General features: G+C 40.8%; 1 protein-coding gene across 1 annotated transcript in view; it reads right to left on the bottom strand.

Annotated features, from left to right (window-relative positions):
• cables2b (Cdk5 and Abl enzyme substrate 2b) overlaps positions 1–17,862 on the bottom strand; it is a 60,557-nt gene that overhangs the window by 27,177 nt on the left and 15,518 nt on the right. The window contains exon 2 of the mRNA XM_030733911.1: positions 4,164–4,259. Within this exon, the coding sequence (XP_030589771.1) occupies positions 4,164–4,259 (96 nt within the window). The remainder of the gene's footprint in view (positions 1–4,163; positions 4,260–17,862) is intronic.

The following is a 17,862-nucleotide window of genomic DNA, read 5'->3' as shown; positions in this document are numbered from 1 at the left end:
ATCGTTTTGGAATGTAACATTTTATTACAAACTGATTTATCATTTAAAGGGAATAAAAAGAGGCTAAAGGGAGCGCAGCGGTTCAAAGTTTAATTCTTTAGGACGCTAAATACGCAGCTGCGTGATGGAAAATTCAACATTAAAGGTCATTATAGAATGAATCATTACTAGTTCAATTTAGACACAGCGCTGCTCCTCCTTCCCTTCTGAACATCCCTCGAGACAGATTATGAGTTTGAATTTAATGCTGTTGTTGCTTGTGTGAGCCAGAGACACAAAAATACACACAGGCAGTACACACAAAGCTTGTTCCCTGTGATGCATGGGAAAGTCAAGAGCAGGAAGTCACCAGGGAGCTCAGTGGGAACAGCAGAGACATCGCAACGCAGCTGCTGGAAACATGACTGTGTTGGGGAGTCTGTCCCCTGCACCCATCCATTTATTACAACACATTTCATAACACTGGGGGCACATTATTCCATAATCGCCTTCAAGAAAAACAGACAATGCTCCCGCTGGGGACTGAACCACTGACCCAGAGCTTTGTCTAAGAGACTACACTGAGAAATGAAAAACAAAGGGAATTTATATTCTATATGTACAGTTCCAGTCAAAAGTTTGGACACACTCGACTGTTACCAAACGTTTAACTGCATGGAATGGACTGCAGCCTCACAGCTAGAATGACATCTAGAAGGTCTGGGTTCGATTCCACCTTGGCCCGGGCCTCTCTGTGTGGAGTTTGCATGGTTTGTCCCACAGTCCAAAGACATGCAGTTACTGGGGTTAGGTTAATTGATCATTCTAAATTGCCCATAGGTGTGAACGGTTGCCTGTCTCTCTGTGTTGGCCCTGCGACAGACTGGCAACCTGTACAGGGTGTACCCTACCTCTCGCCCTGTGTCAGCTGGGATAGGCGCCCCCTCCTTGAACAGGATAAGTGGATGGGTGGATAACAGAATAGAATATTAAAAGAACATATTTTGTATATTTTAGACATTTCATATTTTACATTTATGTATACCACAAGGTTTAATACTCGACCGTTTGCAGAAACTAACGACTTTACTTCAAAGTCTGCGAGTTAATTTGAGTAACATTGTTTCCATTTCAGCAGCGTCTCCATGTTTGGCTCTGCTCCATGTGGGGAGGGGCTTTAAAAATGGAAATGAGCACATGGTGAAATGGAGAGCAGAGGGCCAACCACAAAGGACAACAACAGTATATTAAAAAGTAGATAGTGTCACATTAAACTTGATTAAAAAAATAAAAGTATTTTTACAATTGTACATTTGCCCTGTAAAAGGTCAGCTATTTGACTAAACATTGCTTTGCTCGCTAATCACTTAAACCATCCATCCATTTTCTTCCACTTATCCAATTCAAGGTCACGGGGCGGCTAGAGCCTATCCCAGCAGCGAGAGGCAGGATATACCCTGGACAGGCCGGCAGTCTGCTGCAGGGCTCACACAGAGAGACAGACAATTTAGAATCACCAATTAATCTAACCTCACTTATTGCATGTCTCTGGACTGTGGGAGGAAACCGGAGTACTCAGAGATCCACGCAGACACGGGGAGATCATCCAAACTCCACACGGTAAGGCTCTGGCCAGAGCGTGGATTTGAACCCAGAAGCTTCTTGCTGTGAGGCAGCAGTGCTAACCACTGTACCCCTGTGCTGCCCATTATCAGTTAAACTAATAATGAATAATCTATTAATGTACAACAACAGTTACCTGTTGTTTCAAAGTTGTTCTGACACCAACTGCCACTGACTGGGGCTGCAGCCGGACGGCTGCGCCCTTCTTTTCATGTGACTCAACGTTGTAAACAAGCGAGATGGAAAACAAGCAGATGACAGCTGAGTGATCCGCTGCAGTTCCACATTACTTTGATGTACAAAACGAGAGGCTGCGTGTCAGCAGTATCAGAGTAAACTGACATATAACCACTCGACTGGAGTGACGTGTAACCGCATTCTGCACAGATGTGTGGACTCTATCCTGCAATGTTATGCTGTACATGGTATGATAACAGCAACACTTAAAACACAATTTGACTTTCAAGGAATGTGCTTCATGTTTTCAGACGGCTCTTAAATACACATGCAGTATTTGTATGGCCAGTGATTAACCGTGTCTATTAGCTTACGCTCAGTTTTGAATGTTTTCTGCCTTTTAGATTAGCGACTAGTCGATGAGCCTTTTTCATCTTTTCCGTATTATCCCAGTGAAGCACTTTGCTCGCAGAGTGAAGGCTCACTTTGCTTCTTGGAGGTTCCTAAAGTATAACGGGAGCGCTTTTAGCAATCAGGCTCTCAGTCTGAGTTGGTGAGACACTCTCTACTTTTAAACTTTCCTTTCTGATAAAGCTCATAGTTAGTTATCAGCTATGCTGCTATAGGCTCAGACTGTCGGAGGACCTCCCTGTTCCCCATGCAGCCAATTAACTTTTGTCTACTCCCTCCAGTACTTTGTGTTTCAGTCATTCTCTTTATCCTTCTTATCTCTTCTCTTTCTCTTCATCCCCCAGTTGGTCGCATCAATTGGCTTGTCCCTCCCTGAGCCAGAGGTCTCTTCCTTTTAAAAGGAAGTTTGCTCTCCCCACTCTCACCAAGTACAAGAAAAAAAAAAAAAGACTCACGGTTTCAAAAGTGACTTAAAACAACAGTAAAATGAATCTAGACCTCTAGGATATCATAGTGACTTTCCTACTGTACAGTGCTGCTTTACAAGGAAAAAAATGGCACATGGCTGAAAACAAACAAGCAATTTTTACTGGTGATCTCATGGTGAACCATTTAAAATCTCCATTGGATATAATGGCCTATTCTGAGGGAAAAGGACTCTAAGATCTCCTTTTCTCTGTGACGACATGGTGCTCTTAACTGGATCTATTTTAAAACAATTACCCCTCAGTCAGTCTATTATTATCTGATGAGCAACCCTGTGGCTCTTTTGACCCAGAGTTCTCATTCATACACTCTGTGAGGAAGGACAAGAATAGAAAACAATAGAAGAATTAAGCAGAACAGAATGACACTGTCCAAGCCCCCCCCCGGTTTAAAGACCAAACACTTCTGCAAGTCAGCATTGTATGTAAAGGTTAGTTCCCACTGAGACTTAATGACAATGGAAAGATCAGTGTTATGACCGCTGGGACATGCAAACAAGCATTCATTTAAATGAGTATAAATATAGGACATGGTGTTTCTTTGGGCTAGTTTAGATGTGTTCATTACAGCTACACAAAGGGGTCTGCAGATTGAATACCTGATAAAAAGCACTGCCTCAGTGTGAATGAAAAGGAAACGCCTCAGAGCATCAGTCCTCATGTTGTGCATTACACAAGTACTACACAGTTTTCTGAGTGACTCCTGAGCGTCCTTTTAGGGGGGGGCCAAAGTATTTGCCTGTGTAGCCTCTGCATACAGGTCCACAAGGACCAGCCCACTGTCCTGACCTTGGTGTTGTTCTGTAAATCCACACGCTGGGGAACATTAGGCATCAACATGCTGATAAACACCATCCACACCTTGGCTGAAGCAGTTGAATGCCATGTGCTATTTTTAATTTTTACCTTTAAACTTGAATATAGCCAAGTGAACAAATGCAGACTCACTGTGGAGCCAAATCTGGGGGAAAAGGTTTTGTTAATTTGAAGTTTAAACTTTAAATATCAGTTACTCTGTATCTTTGTTTTCCCCTCTGAAATTAGCAAAACCTTTAGCCCAGATACGGCTCAATAACTCAACTCAATCACCAACACTACGTTTTACAGACTGACATCCTTAACACATAAAACTTTTAAAAAATATGGGGGTAGATTATGTTTATGTGCTAAAAATTGGTTATTGTGTCCTGTTGCTAGATGGTTGCTAGGCTATTTTATGGCATCATACTATATCCCGCATAATTTAACTTTTTGTAGATATAAATGAGATGTTGTTGTCATGAAACAACAACATAAAATGTTAGAATGTTTTTATAATGTGTTATAGGTGCATGATATCGATAAGAAGCTTTGTACCTGTGTGTCAGGTTTGATTGCAAACAAACAGATTCTGCGTTTTACTGTAACTTGCTGCTAGTTTTAGTTTCTATTACTTATTTAAATCCTCACAGTTAAATCTGATGGTACATATGAGGGTGTGTGCCTCACCTGCTGCCTCTTGTGTCGTACTGTTTCATATTTTTGATGAAGTGAATCTTCTTGGGCTGTCGAGGTCTGGGCGAACCACCGGAGTGGTTACGAGTTCTACAGAGAGGGCGAGACAGGAAAAAAAAAACAAAAAAACATGAATATTAATAAGGATATTTTCTCTCAAATCTGTAAACAAGAAAAATGCTGCCAGTAGACACATTCTCCACTTAAAACACACACACACACACACACACACACACACACAGTCATAGAATTAAACCTAAAATCTGCTGGAACGTTACGAAAACATTTCTCCACCTTTATGACAAATTAAAGGAATATTCAAAATAAGTATAGAGCACTACTTTCAGGGGACATTAAAAAAATCTTACATTTCACATCTCTGCTTCTGACTTCTACCACAAACCTCCCAGATTTGTGTGTCTGCCTGTTGAGGGTCAAACTGTGAGCCAGGTTGTGTCACTGTGCCAACCTCATGGATTAAAACAACAGACCTCGACATGAAAGCGGGCCAAGAAGCTCAGCTCAGTGACATCACGGCAGTTACGTAACGTTACTGAGATCAGCATTAGTCTCCTACACAAACTGCATGTTGCTACACCGTGGTCATTTACATAGTTTGATGGTTACACATACGTAACATCAGCACAGTCTCCACACGACCCCTTCAGCACAATTATGCAAACACATTACTGCGAACACGTACAGAAACTACTTCAGTGAGGTTTGCCTCTCATCATATTATATTTTCCTCATTTTAATAATCAAAACAATGATGGTCACAGCCATGTGAGAAGTCCCACTCATCAGAGGAGCAGCGTACAGCGCTGCAGTCAGACCAGGTCACATAACGCTTTGAGCAAAGCCAATCAAGTGGCCAGAAATAGAGACTGACATTTATGGTGCTCTTGCTATGATAGGTTAGTGATTGATATTACTCCTACAACTCTACACTAGAAGAGAAATATATTCTTTTGTACTCAGTAAAAAGGTTATGATGCAGGAATAGGAAACTTGATAAATATACGAGCAGTCGAGCCAGGTGTTGGTCAGTGTTGTTGGGAGTTTTTGTGCGTGTTATTTATTTATTTATTTTGTAGATTTTGCCAATTTTGCATTCTTGAGAATTTAACTTGGCTGTGTTCAAAATCATCCTCAACTCCCAACTCCCTATTTAGTTATTTCTATGTAAAAGACATACATAAGTAATAACTGCACCATCGCTGTGAAAAATGTAAAAAAAACAGAATGCAGTGATTTGCAAATCTCATAAAATGCATATTTTAAATCACAAGAGAACATAAAACAACATATCAAATGTTTAAACTGAGAAACTGCATCAAATTAACAAAAAAAAAGGAAGAAATGATCTAAGAGTGCAAACCTCCACCGGGGCAGCTCCCTCTCTGGGCAGCATTTCCTTTTAAGGGAGCAGTGTTATAATTTGTATCCATTTTGTTTTCTTTGTTCTTTTTAAACACACTTTCATACTTTAAGAAAATTGTAGCGCAGTAAAAATCAGATTAGCAGAGTAACATGACAGATGTTTACTTTGAGTAAGAGGTAATGGATAATAGGGATTGATTTGTAACATGAATGACATGAATAATTTGATTATATATATATAACTTGATTATACTTATATAATATTGTACTACAGTATCTTTATAACTAGGCAGCTCATTCTCTGTCTTTTAATACTTTCTTTAATAATGTAACACATTGTGTAGTCAACTTGAAAGAAAGGCAGATGTGAAATGGAAAAGTGAGGTCAGAGTTCAAATGCGACATGATATTTGGATGCAAACTATAACGTGATATTTAGAATCCCCATATATCATTCCCTATATGCTTATATGTTGTCAATACAAACAATGGCAGTAAGAAACCATTTTAAATTGCTCTAAATAGCATTATTATCATCACTCTGTTCTCCAGATCAATATATTGACCTTGAAGGAGAGGTCAGAGGTCAACTGTGACATAGTTTAAATTTTTTATACAGTACTGTCTTTATGCTGCTAATCCACACCACACGTGTAAGAGTCGTAGTTTCTAACTTATAAAGCTTTCTGTCAATTTTCAACCAATAAATCATTAAGTTGACCCCGAAGACCGTGGTCACATGACCCCACTCTGCACCCCTACACACTTTTATCACAATTCATTCAAAATTTTTGAGCTATCGTGTTTACAGGCAGAATGATATAAACACAGACATGCACACACTACCAAAAACACGACCTTCTCGGTGGAGGGAATTAGCTCATTTTGAATTTTTTGGCAGCAAAACATTTTTTAAAAAGTTGGGACGGGGCAACAAAAGGCTGAAAAGTAAGTGATAGTAGAAACACTTCTCATTCGTTGCAACAGTGTGGCTTTGCAGCAGAAGAGTTGCCAGAAACTGTGGCAAACATGGCTCTGTCCCATCTATCTGGAGACATTTTGCTGCCAAAAACATTAAAAACAATGCTTGGATAGTGACTTTCCCAAACAGGTGATTTTGTATGGTTTCCTCACCCAGAAAGGGTGTCCATGACTATACTCAGCAGTTGGTGGTTGGAAAAATTTTAACATATCAACCAACCTTAGTGTGCATTTTATTTCATACATCAAATATTTTTATTTTTGAGAAACAAAATTATAAATAATCTGAAAATGATGATAAATGTGAGATAAATACCTAAACATAATAAAAACGATGTCTTATCTTATCACACTTGTATCACAACATTAATGTTATCATTCAGTGCATTTGCCCAAGTTTGTGTGAAGGGTAATATAACATATTTACAAGCAGAACAGTTTTTACACACTCTCGCAGGAGCCAATGGAGATTTGAACCACCAGCCCAAGGAAGGATGTCCGTCTGCTTAGAAACGGTTACACAACTATGAACTCACACACAGGCATGAACACACATGCTCACACACACACATACAGAGACACACACACACACACACACGCAGCATCTGTTACTGTTTTTTATGGCTGGCTTGCTGATTCCACACCACATGGAGTCTAAATCACTGTTATCGCTGCTGCTCACCGTCTGACTCAGTAATACATGATTGAGAGAGATGAGAGGGGTTTTGTGTGTGTTTGTGTGCATGTGTGTTATGCAGTTATAATACCTGGGTTGTGACATTGAGTTTAAGGCTTTAAGAGGATATTTTGCCTTCTGCTGGTCAAAAAAAAAAACACAATTCCCATACTGACAGAGGAATTTAAATTTATTTAAAACAGCAGCGTCTCATCTCTTACATCATTTCTGGCCACATTTATTGGTTGATCACTTTATTAAGCAGATATCATGGTGGTGCAGTGGGGTTGTCATTCATCACATTTTTGTGTGCCTGTAAATCTTTAAAACATTTCACACTTTTCCTACGGAGCATTTTTGACTGCTATTTCAGAAGCACTGCGAGAGGCTTGTGCAGCACCCCATGCAGGACACTTTGGTCAGTTTTAAAAATAACGTTTTCCCTTTAAGTTTGTTCGTTAGTTATTTCTGTCAGATCCACTGTGACAAACCTGCTCTGCGCCCAGTTACAGCTCTACCTCCTGTTGTATATGAAAGGGCAACGTTGAACAATGTCCAGCCCCGTGCTTCTCAACACTGTCCAGGGCTTATGTGTGAGAACAGCTTATGATAACAATAATAACTGGGTGTCATCTGAAACTTTTTGACACTATTGCCACTGCAATATTTAAGTTTTGGTATAATTACCAAAGCGGTACTTTTTCTCTACAATTTACAGTTTAATCAGCAACAACAAAAACATTTATATCTGAAAATATTTTGGCCAAACTGTAAAAGTTATGTGGCAAGATGTGACAAAGTTCTTCAGCAAAGCTAAACTGAGAACCTGACAGATGAACCGTCCTGCGTACTGCGCAGTTGTGCTGAAAGAGAACAAACAGCATCTGCTTCGTTTAACCTGAACTGCCTTTAAAAGTCAAACTCAGGCACAGTTAGCAGACCACCTTAACATACACAACACTGACACCTAAATGGATGCTGCTGATAGAAACTGATCAGTCAATTACCATCAACTGTGTCATACAAATCCATATATACTGTACATTCCTTTCAAACTGTAATAAGCACATTTCTTGTGTTTGTTTGGCTGTTATTGGATTTTAATAATGATTGAAGTTTAACTTGAGCTCAGCACTAACCAACCTCATTCACATCATGTCACTAATGTCACTGTACAGAAATTTCATGTATCCTGACGGATCATTTGCCTCCTCTGGGTATAAATAAAGACTTGAAATAAAAATAGCCGGTACAGCTCTCTAAGCTGTCACTTCTCAGCATTATTAAACCAAAACAGTCCATTTCCAAACATTCTATCTTTGGCAGCCAAACTCACGTGATGGAATCTTCCCAGCATTTCATTTCCAAGGGAACCGTCACTGAACGGCATTCCAGAATACCGTGGAATGTTTCCATTGTGTGGGAATGGAAAGAGCCCACCGGATTAAGTTAGCGGTAATGAACATGATAAAGCTAATAGTGCCTACTGCTCAAGATGAAGACAAATAAGGACATGTTTGCTTCTTAAAAGAGCAAACACTCACTCTACTTGAGTGCCTTTGAGCAGGACATTATTGCACTCTGATTGTCAATATGACACATGTCATGTGGTCAAGTTGATTGGTAGAAAAAACCTAAGATACCAAAAAATGTTTTTTTTTGTTTTGTTTTTTTCTTTGGGGGGGTGGGGGGGTGAATGTAGACTTTAGTCGCAGTCACCTCTGTCCAGGTGCTACCCCTCACATTATTGTCTGCGATAACACAGGTATACATTTTTAAGTGACATAAAAATGTTGTGATGTCATTGCTATAGCAACACCATGTGCTTATGCAACAGCCGCCATATCTCTGATGACAGTTTAGTACCTGAACAGGGAGCTGCTTCAACAGCCTCCAACAAAGCGCTTTTCACTTTAAGCGGCTGGATAAAAAACTCAACCCAAGATCAAAACATCCCAGGAAGAAAATATTACTTTAGTTTTATTATGAGGCAACATTGTGCAGTGCCTGAAGAGTTACAAATTAATTTAGTTATTGTTAAACTAAAGTTTTAAGCAGTTATTTTATACTTTTACTTAAAAATTCGAGGGAAAACACTACCTAGGCTACTTTTGTGCTTACATTTGACTTGTGCAACTATTGCACCATAACAATATTGCAGCTGCTGCTGTTATCAATAGATTCATACTTCAAATTAGGAAGTGTGTCATCAATGACAGCAGCTCACAGGAAAAGAAGGATGGAAAATGTCCTTTCACACTCATAAATGCAGGTGTCTGCAATAAAACGCTCAGTATATCATTATTGCAAATGTTCTTGAAATGTCATGATATAATGTTGAGGCTACATTGGCCACCGCTAATCCCTTGTGTAACAGTTATTCAGTTATTGAAACATATCTGATATGGAGAATTTTGTGCTGCATGTGAGAAAAACCAACTTCTGATTAAGGTCTGGACCTTTTTCTCCCGACATCTACAGATCAAAACCATAAAAATAAATGCTAAATACTTCATTTAATCTAAAAAAGACATTACGAATATTACACAGACTGTTTTACAAAACTGGCAAAGTTAAAGTCAGTGCTCTTTTTGGTACTCTGCAGTTTTTCACACTCAATCATACAGATATATTTTGGTCTGCCAAAAAAAGATTTGAGGGTTGACACCCAGCCCTTCTTGCAAACGTGGCTGATAAATATGCAGAGTACTGCAGTAATGACAGTAACTCATCTCATGAGCAGCAGCTACAAATAACAATTTGGCTTTAACAACCTGTTTGGATGGAGCACAGACACCCAAACACAATTATCATAAAATTCCTCAGCTGGAGTGTGACTGACATTTAACAGAATGGGTTTATTACACTGTCACGATAAACAGCCCTGTCAGTTATCTTGAAATTATTTCCTCAGCTTGGAGGGTTCAGTGAGGAAACGCTGTAGAATAAACATCAACAATATCTGCAAAGAGTGAGATAGCCGACGCCACCACTCTCCCAGTCTAAATCCGTCCCAGTATCCGAGCTGTGGGTCTGCAGGCTCGTGATTACAACGGTCTGACCAACAGACCATTTTCATGAGAACCAGACAGCTTCATCTGTCTGGGATGTTGTGGAAAAATTCCCCATTCTGTGGGAACGGAAAGATCCAGAGTGATAATTCCCTTGCTGCTGCTGCTGAGGATGGTGATTGTTGGTGATCAGATATAGACACACACCGGTGGTAATATCCTGAGGGGTTATTGCTGAAATTGAACCAGTACCCTCAAAGTACAACCCTATCAGGCACTGATAACTTTTTCTTAGAGGAAGTTTAGCTAAAAGTAAACTTAAATGTGTTTAAATGATCTAGTTTTACATTTGGAGACAAATTAGACATTTTTTATTAATGTTGGGACTAAATTTCAGCATCGCAATAAACTGCATCACTTCTCGTGATACTGAAACTGATCTGATTATTCAAGTTGATATTTAGGTCAACCCGTTAGAGAGCAGGATTTGGATGAATAGTGCTCGAGTGCATTTGTCAGAAATGTAGTACGATGTGAAAATTTTACTGAAATGACCTTCAGGACGCAGCGCGTGAGCAGGTCCAGAGTCAGCTGTAATCCTGTTTTGGGGGACTGTAGTGATGGATTCGTCCGGGTCGTGGAGTCATTTTGTTTAGTTTGAGTCATGAACACCAGAGTCACACTAATAATAGTGTGAGTTGTTTTAGCCTAAAATAAAGTGGAACAAACCAGCTGAACGTGGTTACTGGATATTTTTACCCTGCACTTTATTGGCCTGATCGCCACATGCATCGATCCACTGCTTTCAGACATGTTTTCTTTTCCTCACTCACTTCATTTTCTCCCACCTCACTCACTGATTGCATCTCCTTCTCACACATCCTCTCACACAAAATACACTTGTATTATTTTTTCTATTTTTGTGAAATGTGGATGTGCATTCTTTACTCGCTGTCATATTGCAGTCAGCTGGTCTTTGCATTCTTTGGGTTTAGGTTTGGACTCTTTTGTTTGTCTTTAAGTATAGGCTGTGTGGTGAAAGGCTGTTTTCTGAAGAGTGCAAATTTCACTGCGATTTCTTAGTCACTTAGGCTGTTATTATCATAGGTCCTGTAGACGCTGCTGTCATAGACCAGTCTCTGACTGTACGCTGTACAGTAGTTAGGAAAAACAAAGCTTAGACACTCAATTTTTGTCATAAAAAAAAAAGAAAAAGAAAACATTAACAATTTTCAACATCTTTTGTTAATGTATTTTGGACAAGATGCTGTCATAATACTTTAGTTATGGAGCTATCTGGAGGTCTCTTAATCTAAGTGCCCGGACAAGGACACTGACTAACAAATGTAATTAAAGTTAAATTGAACGCCAGCACTCATCTCCACATGCTTTCACCTCTTTCTCCTGCTGTGTGATGAGAGCAGACAGAGCCATTGAAAAGTCAGTCACAGCACAACAAAGAAGATGTCACATTGCCCTCGAAGTCTGAAAAACAGCTATAATCTTCTCCTCTACACCACTGCTACTTTTAACTCCTCACTACTCTTCCTCGCCTTCATCTCCCTCTCTCTGTCCTTTATACTGCTCCAAAAATATCTGCTTTCATTCTAATATTACACTTGAGTTTATCATAGACAGTGCATTTATAGGAACTTCAAACATTAAGACCAAATAATTTTTTAAAGAGGCCGGATCGTTCAGCTCCAACTGAAACTGAAAAATGAACTATATAATAACTGATAGTCCACTGGTTTGCCACTGCAATCAAGTAATGCAACTCTGCAGCACTCTCTGCACGCGGTGCGGCCTTGGTTAACATCACTTATGTTAAATCTGAAGTATTTCCAAACAATGGATGATGATCTGCTGGGAACAAGCTCTTCGCCTTCTGCAGTGCCAGGCATTTCATTTTCATCTCAGCGGTCTGTTTTCTGTTGTATGTCACTTATTTCGTTTTACTCCTCCAGACTACATCCAGGGATATTCAAGCTTCGTGGAGCAGCTGTGACTGGCACACGATTTGCGTTTGCTTTGTGCTCTAGGAGCAGAGCACGCATTTCCAATATCTGTCGATCGTGTTCACTCATTTGTGGGAAGTCAAAATCATGATTGAGATTAAATTTAGATAAGATAAGATAAGATAGTGTTTATTTGTCACATGCACAGTTATACACAGTACAATGCACAGTGAAATGTATTTTGTACCTGCAACCATATATACACACACATATAAATAAGAAGAATAAAAATAAAAAAAGTAATTCACACTATACACTATACTCTATATACTATACACTATACACACTTTTATAAATTATAATATTTACATTGTGCAATAATGGTCCAGTTAGGGCTCAGAGTTGAGCAGACGGATGGCTTGTGGGTAAAAACTCTTCTTCAACCTTTCAGTCTTAGCCCTCAGGCAGCGGTAACGCCGGCCTGATGGGAGCAGGGAGAAGAGAGAGTGTCCGGGGTGGCTGGGCTGTTTTAGGATCTTCATGGCCCTCAGCCTGCACTGCTTGGTGTAAATGTCCTGCAGGTTGGGGAGGGTGGTTCTGATGGTCCGTTCAGCTGAACGAACCACCCTTTTTAGGGCCATGAAGTCCTGCTTGGTGCAGTTTCCCATCCAGGTGGTGATGCTCCCACGCATGATGCTCTCAGTGGTGCAGGTGTAAAAGTTCCTGAGCACCTTGAGTGGGAGCTTGAAGTCTCTCAGCCGCCTGAGGAGGTAGAGACGCTGTCTGGCCTTCTTCACAGTGATGTTTATGTGATGAGTCCAGGACAGGTCCTGTGAGATGGTCACTCCCAGGTATTTGAAAGTGTCCACTCTTTCCACCTCAGCACCACTGATGACAAGTGGATGGTAGTCCCTCTGCTGCTTCCTGCTGAAGTCCACGATCAGTTCCTTCGTTTTGCTGACGTTGAGCAGGAGGTGGTTCTCCTGGCACCAGTTCTCCAGGCGGGAGACCTCTCTCCTGTAGGCTGTCTCCTCATTGTGGGAGATCAGTCCCACAACAGCAGTGTCGTCAGCAAACTTGATGATGACGTTGGACTCTGATGTGGCCTCGCAGTCATGGGTGTACAGTGAGTACAGCAGAGGGCTGAGCACACAGCCTTGGGGGGATCCAGTGTTGAGGGTGAGGGAGGATGAGGGAGGATGAGGTGAGGTGACCCACTCGTACCACCTGTGGTCTGCTGGTCAGGAAGCTGTGAACCCACCTGCACAGGGATGGGCCCAGGCCCAGGTCCAGCAGCTTAGAGACCAGCCTGGAGGGAACTATGGTGTTGAATGCTGAGCTGTAATCTACAAACAGCACTCTCACATAGTTCCCCTTACCAGTGTCTATGTGTGAAAGGGTCTTGTGGAGGAGGAAGGATATGGCGTCATCTGTGGATCTGTCTGGCCGGTATGCAAACTGTAGTGGGTCGAGGGTGGTGGGCAGTGAGGAGGTGATGAATGTCTTGATGAGTCTCTCAAAACACTTCATCACCACAGAGGTGAGTGCTATGGGCCTGAAGTCATTGGGGCTGCTGGGGTGTGGTTTCTTTGGGACAGGGACTATGATGGACTTTTTAAAGCAGGTGGGAATCACACACAGTTTCAGTTTAACTGCGCAGCGCCGATCTGTAGTATTTATTCAAACCACATCCTTCTTTTTCTTTTTTGCTTCTTAAACAGGATTTTCACCAAACTATGCGCTGAGCTAATGTTAGGACTGAATATTGGTCTGACCTGAACATGACAACAGGCCGATCTGCTTCAGTCCGTTATTATTCTGAGATGTATTTATTTCTTACACTTTGTTTTACAAAGCAATGTTTAACTGGAGCCTGATATTATCTTACACATAACAGAATGACTCCCAGTCTCTTGCTCACAGTGAGGAAACAGCTTAATAATTCAACACTGGTATCAGATCAGTATGTGGTATCAGCAGATACCCAAACCAGCGTATCTGTTTCAAATATGAGATGTATGATGTTGGATTGGTGCATCTATATATTTAAATATAATACAAAGAAAAACACATTTCCTGTCACACTTAACTTGAGATTCACTTGATAACAACAACAATGGATGCAAGAGTTTAATCTTGTTTTTCTGGAAGCCAAAATCATAATTAAAATTAAAAATCCAATTAGCTACTCAGCCATATTTGAACCTTTGGTTTTACACAAAGTCAAAATGTGTGTAACATGAAAACCAAGTTTAAGGTAACACAGACAGCAGCTACCTATAAATAATAACAAATAATAACAAACCTGCAGTGTATGCTATCTTACAGTTCCCCTGTATGTCCTGCTCTGTGCACATTATTCGTGTTCATAGTTTTATGTTGGAAAAAAAATATTTTTAAGCCTTATTTTAAATATGGATGCACCAATACTGACCTTGTTAAAGGCACCTCATATTAGCCTGAAAGAACCAAACCACAAACAGCTCATTACCCCCAACCGTCTGTTTGCTGTGGCAAAGTTATGTCTGCACATCTACTGCTAAAACAACACAATCAAAAAACACACTAGTCAGAGAGGGGTGTCATGATTGGCCTCGGAGTTCAAAAGCACTGCAATGAGGAAAAATACTGTCAGCCACCAGAGCTCCCCCTCAGCTCCCCTCAGCCTCCTCTTGAGGTGGCACAAATCCCCTGGAAGCACAAGGACTGGAACACATGTTTACCAGGCCTCAGCTGATCTTAGCTGGCTGCATATGAGCCTCAGTGAACGGCCAAGTAAAAACCAGGAACAAGAAATGTTAAAATCATAAATACAGACCCCTGAGAATGCTGTTGAAAGAACTACCTTGTTCGAGATTGTGATCTGGTATCAATTTGAAAATCCTAGCTTACATCGTTCTCGAGTTACCGCGTTCACAAAGCTGAAAGACGGCCACCCGCCCAGCGCAGCGACCACAATGAACCATCGACCTTTTTAGGCTGAGGGGTTAAAAAAAAAAAAAGCTGGATCAATTAATGCAATTTCAATCTTTTTTTTAATCATTATTTGTTTTATTATTATTGTCACTTAATATTTTTTTACATTTTACTTAATTTTATAGCTTCACCACCAACATTCAAAGATTCACTTTGCCACACTGAGTGTAACGAGTTTGAAATACAGACTAAAATAAGAAGTGTTGTGTAAAAACGGGTAAAAAAGGGAAGCAAGTGACAAAGAAAATTAGATACACTGCTCTCCTCCCCTCTCACTTTGTCTTTACTTGTCTGTGAGAGTGTGTGAATGCTTCAGTGTTCTTCCCTATTTCTGTCAAGTGTGCGCACGCACAGCATTACTTAAATACCCCGCATACTAAAGCCTACTTTAATCACCAAAAGCACCAACCACAGATTAAATATTGTTGTTCTTAAATCTACATCCTACACCCTACACACACACACACACACACACACAAAGCAGTGTATAAGGACTTTCTGTCCACACTGCTGACACTGACTGACGGACATTGGACACCCCACACAGATTACACTGCATGGACCTCTGACTGAGCCACAAACACACACACACACACACACACACACACACACACACACACACACACACACACACACACACACACACACACACACACACACAGAGGCTACCCAGCAGGCCTGCTGTGCATCTTACATCACCAGATTAATAAACTCCTCCTGCTTTTCCTTCTGTCTGATTTACCAAAATCCAAACCTCGCCTTATTTCTTCCTCCTTCTCCTCTCTGTTCTTTTCTTTTTTCTTAAAAACCCCAAACGTGACATTTATTGTTTATCATTTCGATTCCTTCAGAACGTTTTCTGTCAAAGTGTTTCAGGTTACTGATTCTCACTACAGTGTGTCTGTGTGCAGCAAAGTGCATAGAAATATCAGGACGTGATATGATCTAAACAAAGGTTGTGATGATGATGTTGGGGATTAACGATGATAGCTCGTCAATCAAGGTGATTTCTATCTAATCTCCCCATTTGATGCATTTCATTAAAACTGTCATTGTACTGAGATTTATAATAAACTGAATCTGCAAAACCTATGACCGGCGCTTGCAACACAGAGTGTGCGCATGGGTGTGCGCACACAAGTCTCTGCTTGTAAGTTGATGTGTGCTTTGAAGTTTTTGTGCGTCGGCAGCTACATGGAGTGATCATAATCATCATCAAATGAGAGAAAACAGGAAGAGGCTATTTCTGACTGCTGGACTGACTTTTAAATCAAAGTGTGGCCCCCTCTGCAGAGATGCTGGTTTAGCTCATTGCTATGAGTTTTTTCCACTGGGGGTGAAGGGCACAGCAGAGACAGGTGAGATATTTTAAACAGAAAAAAAAAAAAAAAAAACCCAAAGTGAACAAATTAGAAGTACAGGTCTAAGTTAAAACATTAAAGATCCAGTAAATGTCACAACTTAAGGACTTTATAGCTGTTCGACTGACATCCGGCCACTTGTGTAATTACTGGCTAATTCAATCAGTGTTGAACGTCAATGTGGAAACACTTCTTCATGCTAGAAGGAAAAAAATAACGTTCCAGTGTGAATGTTGCTCTTTTACCCCCAGGGGCCACACATTTTTATGTTATAGTGTTACTACAATGGTAGCCTCCTACTCCACCTGGCAGCGATGCCATCAATCATCAGTGATGCCACAGGCTGGGCGTGTGTGTGTGGGTGTATGCGGGGGGGGGGGGGGGGGGGGGGGGGGTGATTGGACTATGAAGCAACAAGTCACCGAACCCTAACCCAGACAGCACATGTAAAAAATTAAATAACTGTTGGAAGCCAAAACTTCAGGGCAGTTTGAAGCCGGAGCTGCTGCTGGCTGACGGGGGCTTCTTGTACGTACACTGACCTCATTATTTGGCCATGTTTGGTACAAGCATTCACCACAATAAGTGTATATGACAGGGGGAAAAAAGCATAATAGGCCCACATCAAAGTAAGCTGTGCCATGAGGTTAATGTGTAATAAAGCTGTTTTTTAAATTACTGTGACAGTACCAAAGAGGCTTTAAGAGTGCAATGTAAACCATAAAGTAGAAGTATTTGAGAGGAAATGACCCACTATCAGGCTACTGAGGAGTCTAAACAGTTTGTAGAAAACAAAGATCTGCAAACTGGATATGACTGATAAGACTCAGTGGGTTTGTGGGAGGAGCACACTGATGAGCATCTTTCCTCTAACCTGAAAATGAACGACAGGAAGCACAAAGATCTCGTGTATGGCCTCATTATGTATGTGGGCATGTGTGAGGTTTATTTTTACATTTATAGGCAAACAGCTTTTTTTAACGTAATACCTCATCTGTAACTTCATGTCTGAAGTAACATGGATTAAAGTATACACAGTGAGTATAGACACTTTGCTGTGTACAAGGGTCCACGGCTGGACCCTTGTACACAGCAAAGCGCAAACAATAATCGAGAGGCCAGGGGAGCACACTTCTATTTCAAAGCAAGTAACTGATGAAGCCACTGATAGGTGAGTGCGGTAAATGAGAGACGGGAAGGATGTCTTCCTCATTCTTCTACAAGATAAGTCACCCACACAAAGAGCTAATTCAAAAGGCTTCCTCTATAAAGTCAGCCAGCAGCATCCTTTCAACTACTATGCTATTCCAGTTCCTACCATCTCTCAGTTTCCTGCCACTCAGGCTC

The sequence above is a fragment of the Archocentrus centrarchus genome, chromosome 7 (genome assembly GCF_007364275.1).
Source record: "Archocentrus centrarchus isolate MPI-CPG fArcCen1 chromosome 7, fArcCen1, whole genome shotgun sequence".
NCBI lineage: Eukaryota > Metazoa > Chordata > Actinopteri > Cichliformes > Cichlidae > Archocentrus > Archocentrus centrarchus.
This window is presented reverse-complemented; position numbering and strand designations above follow the sequence as displayed.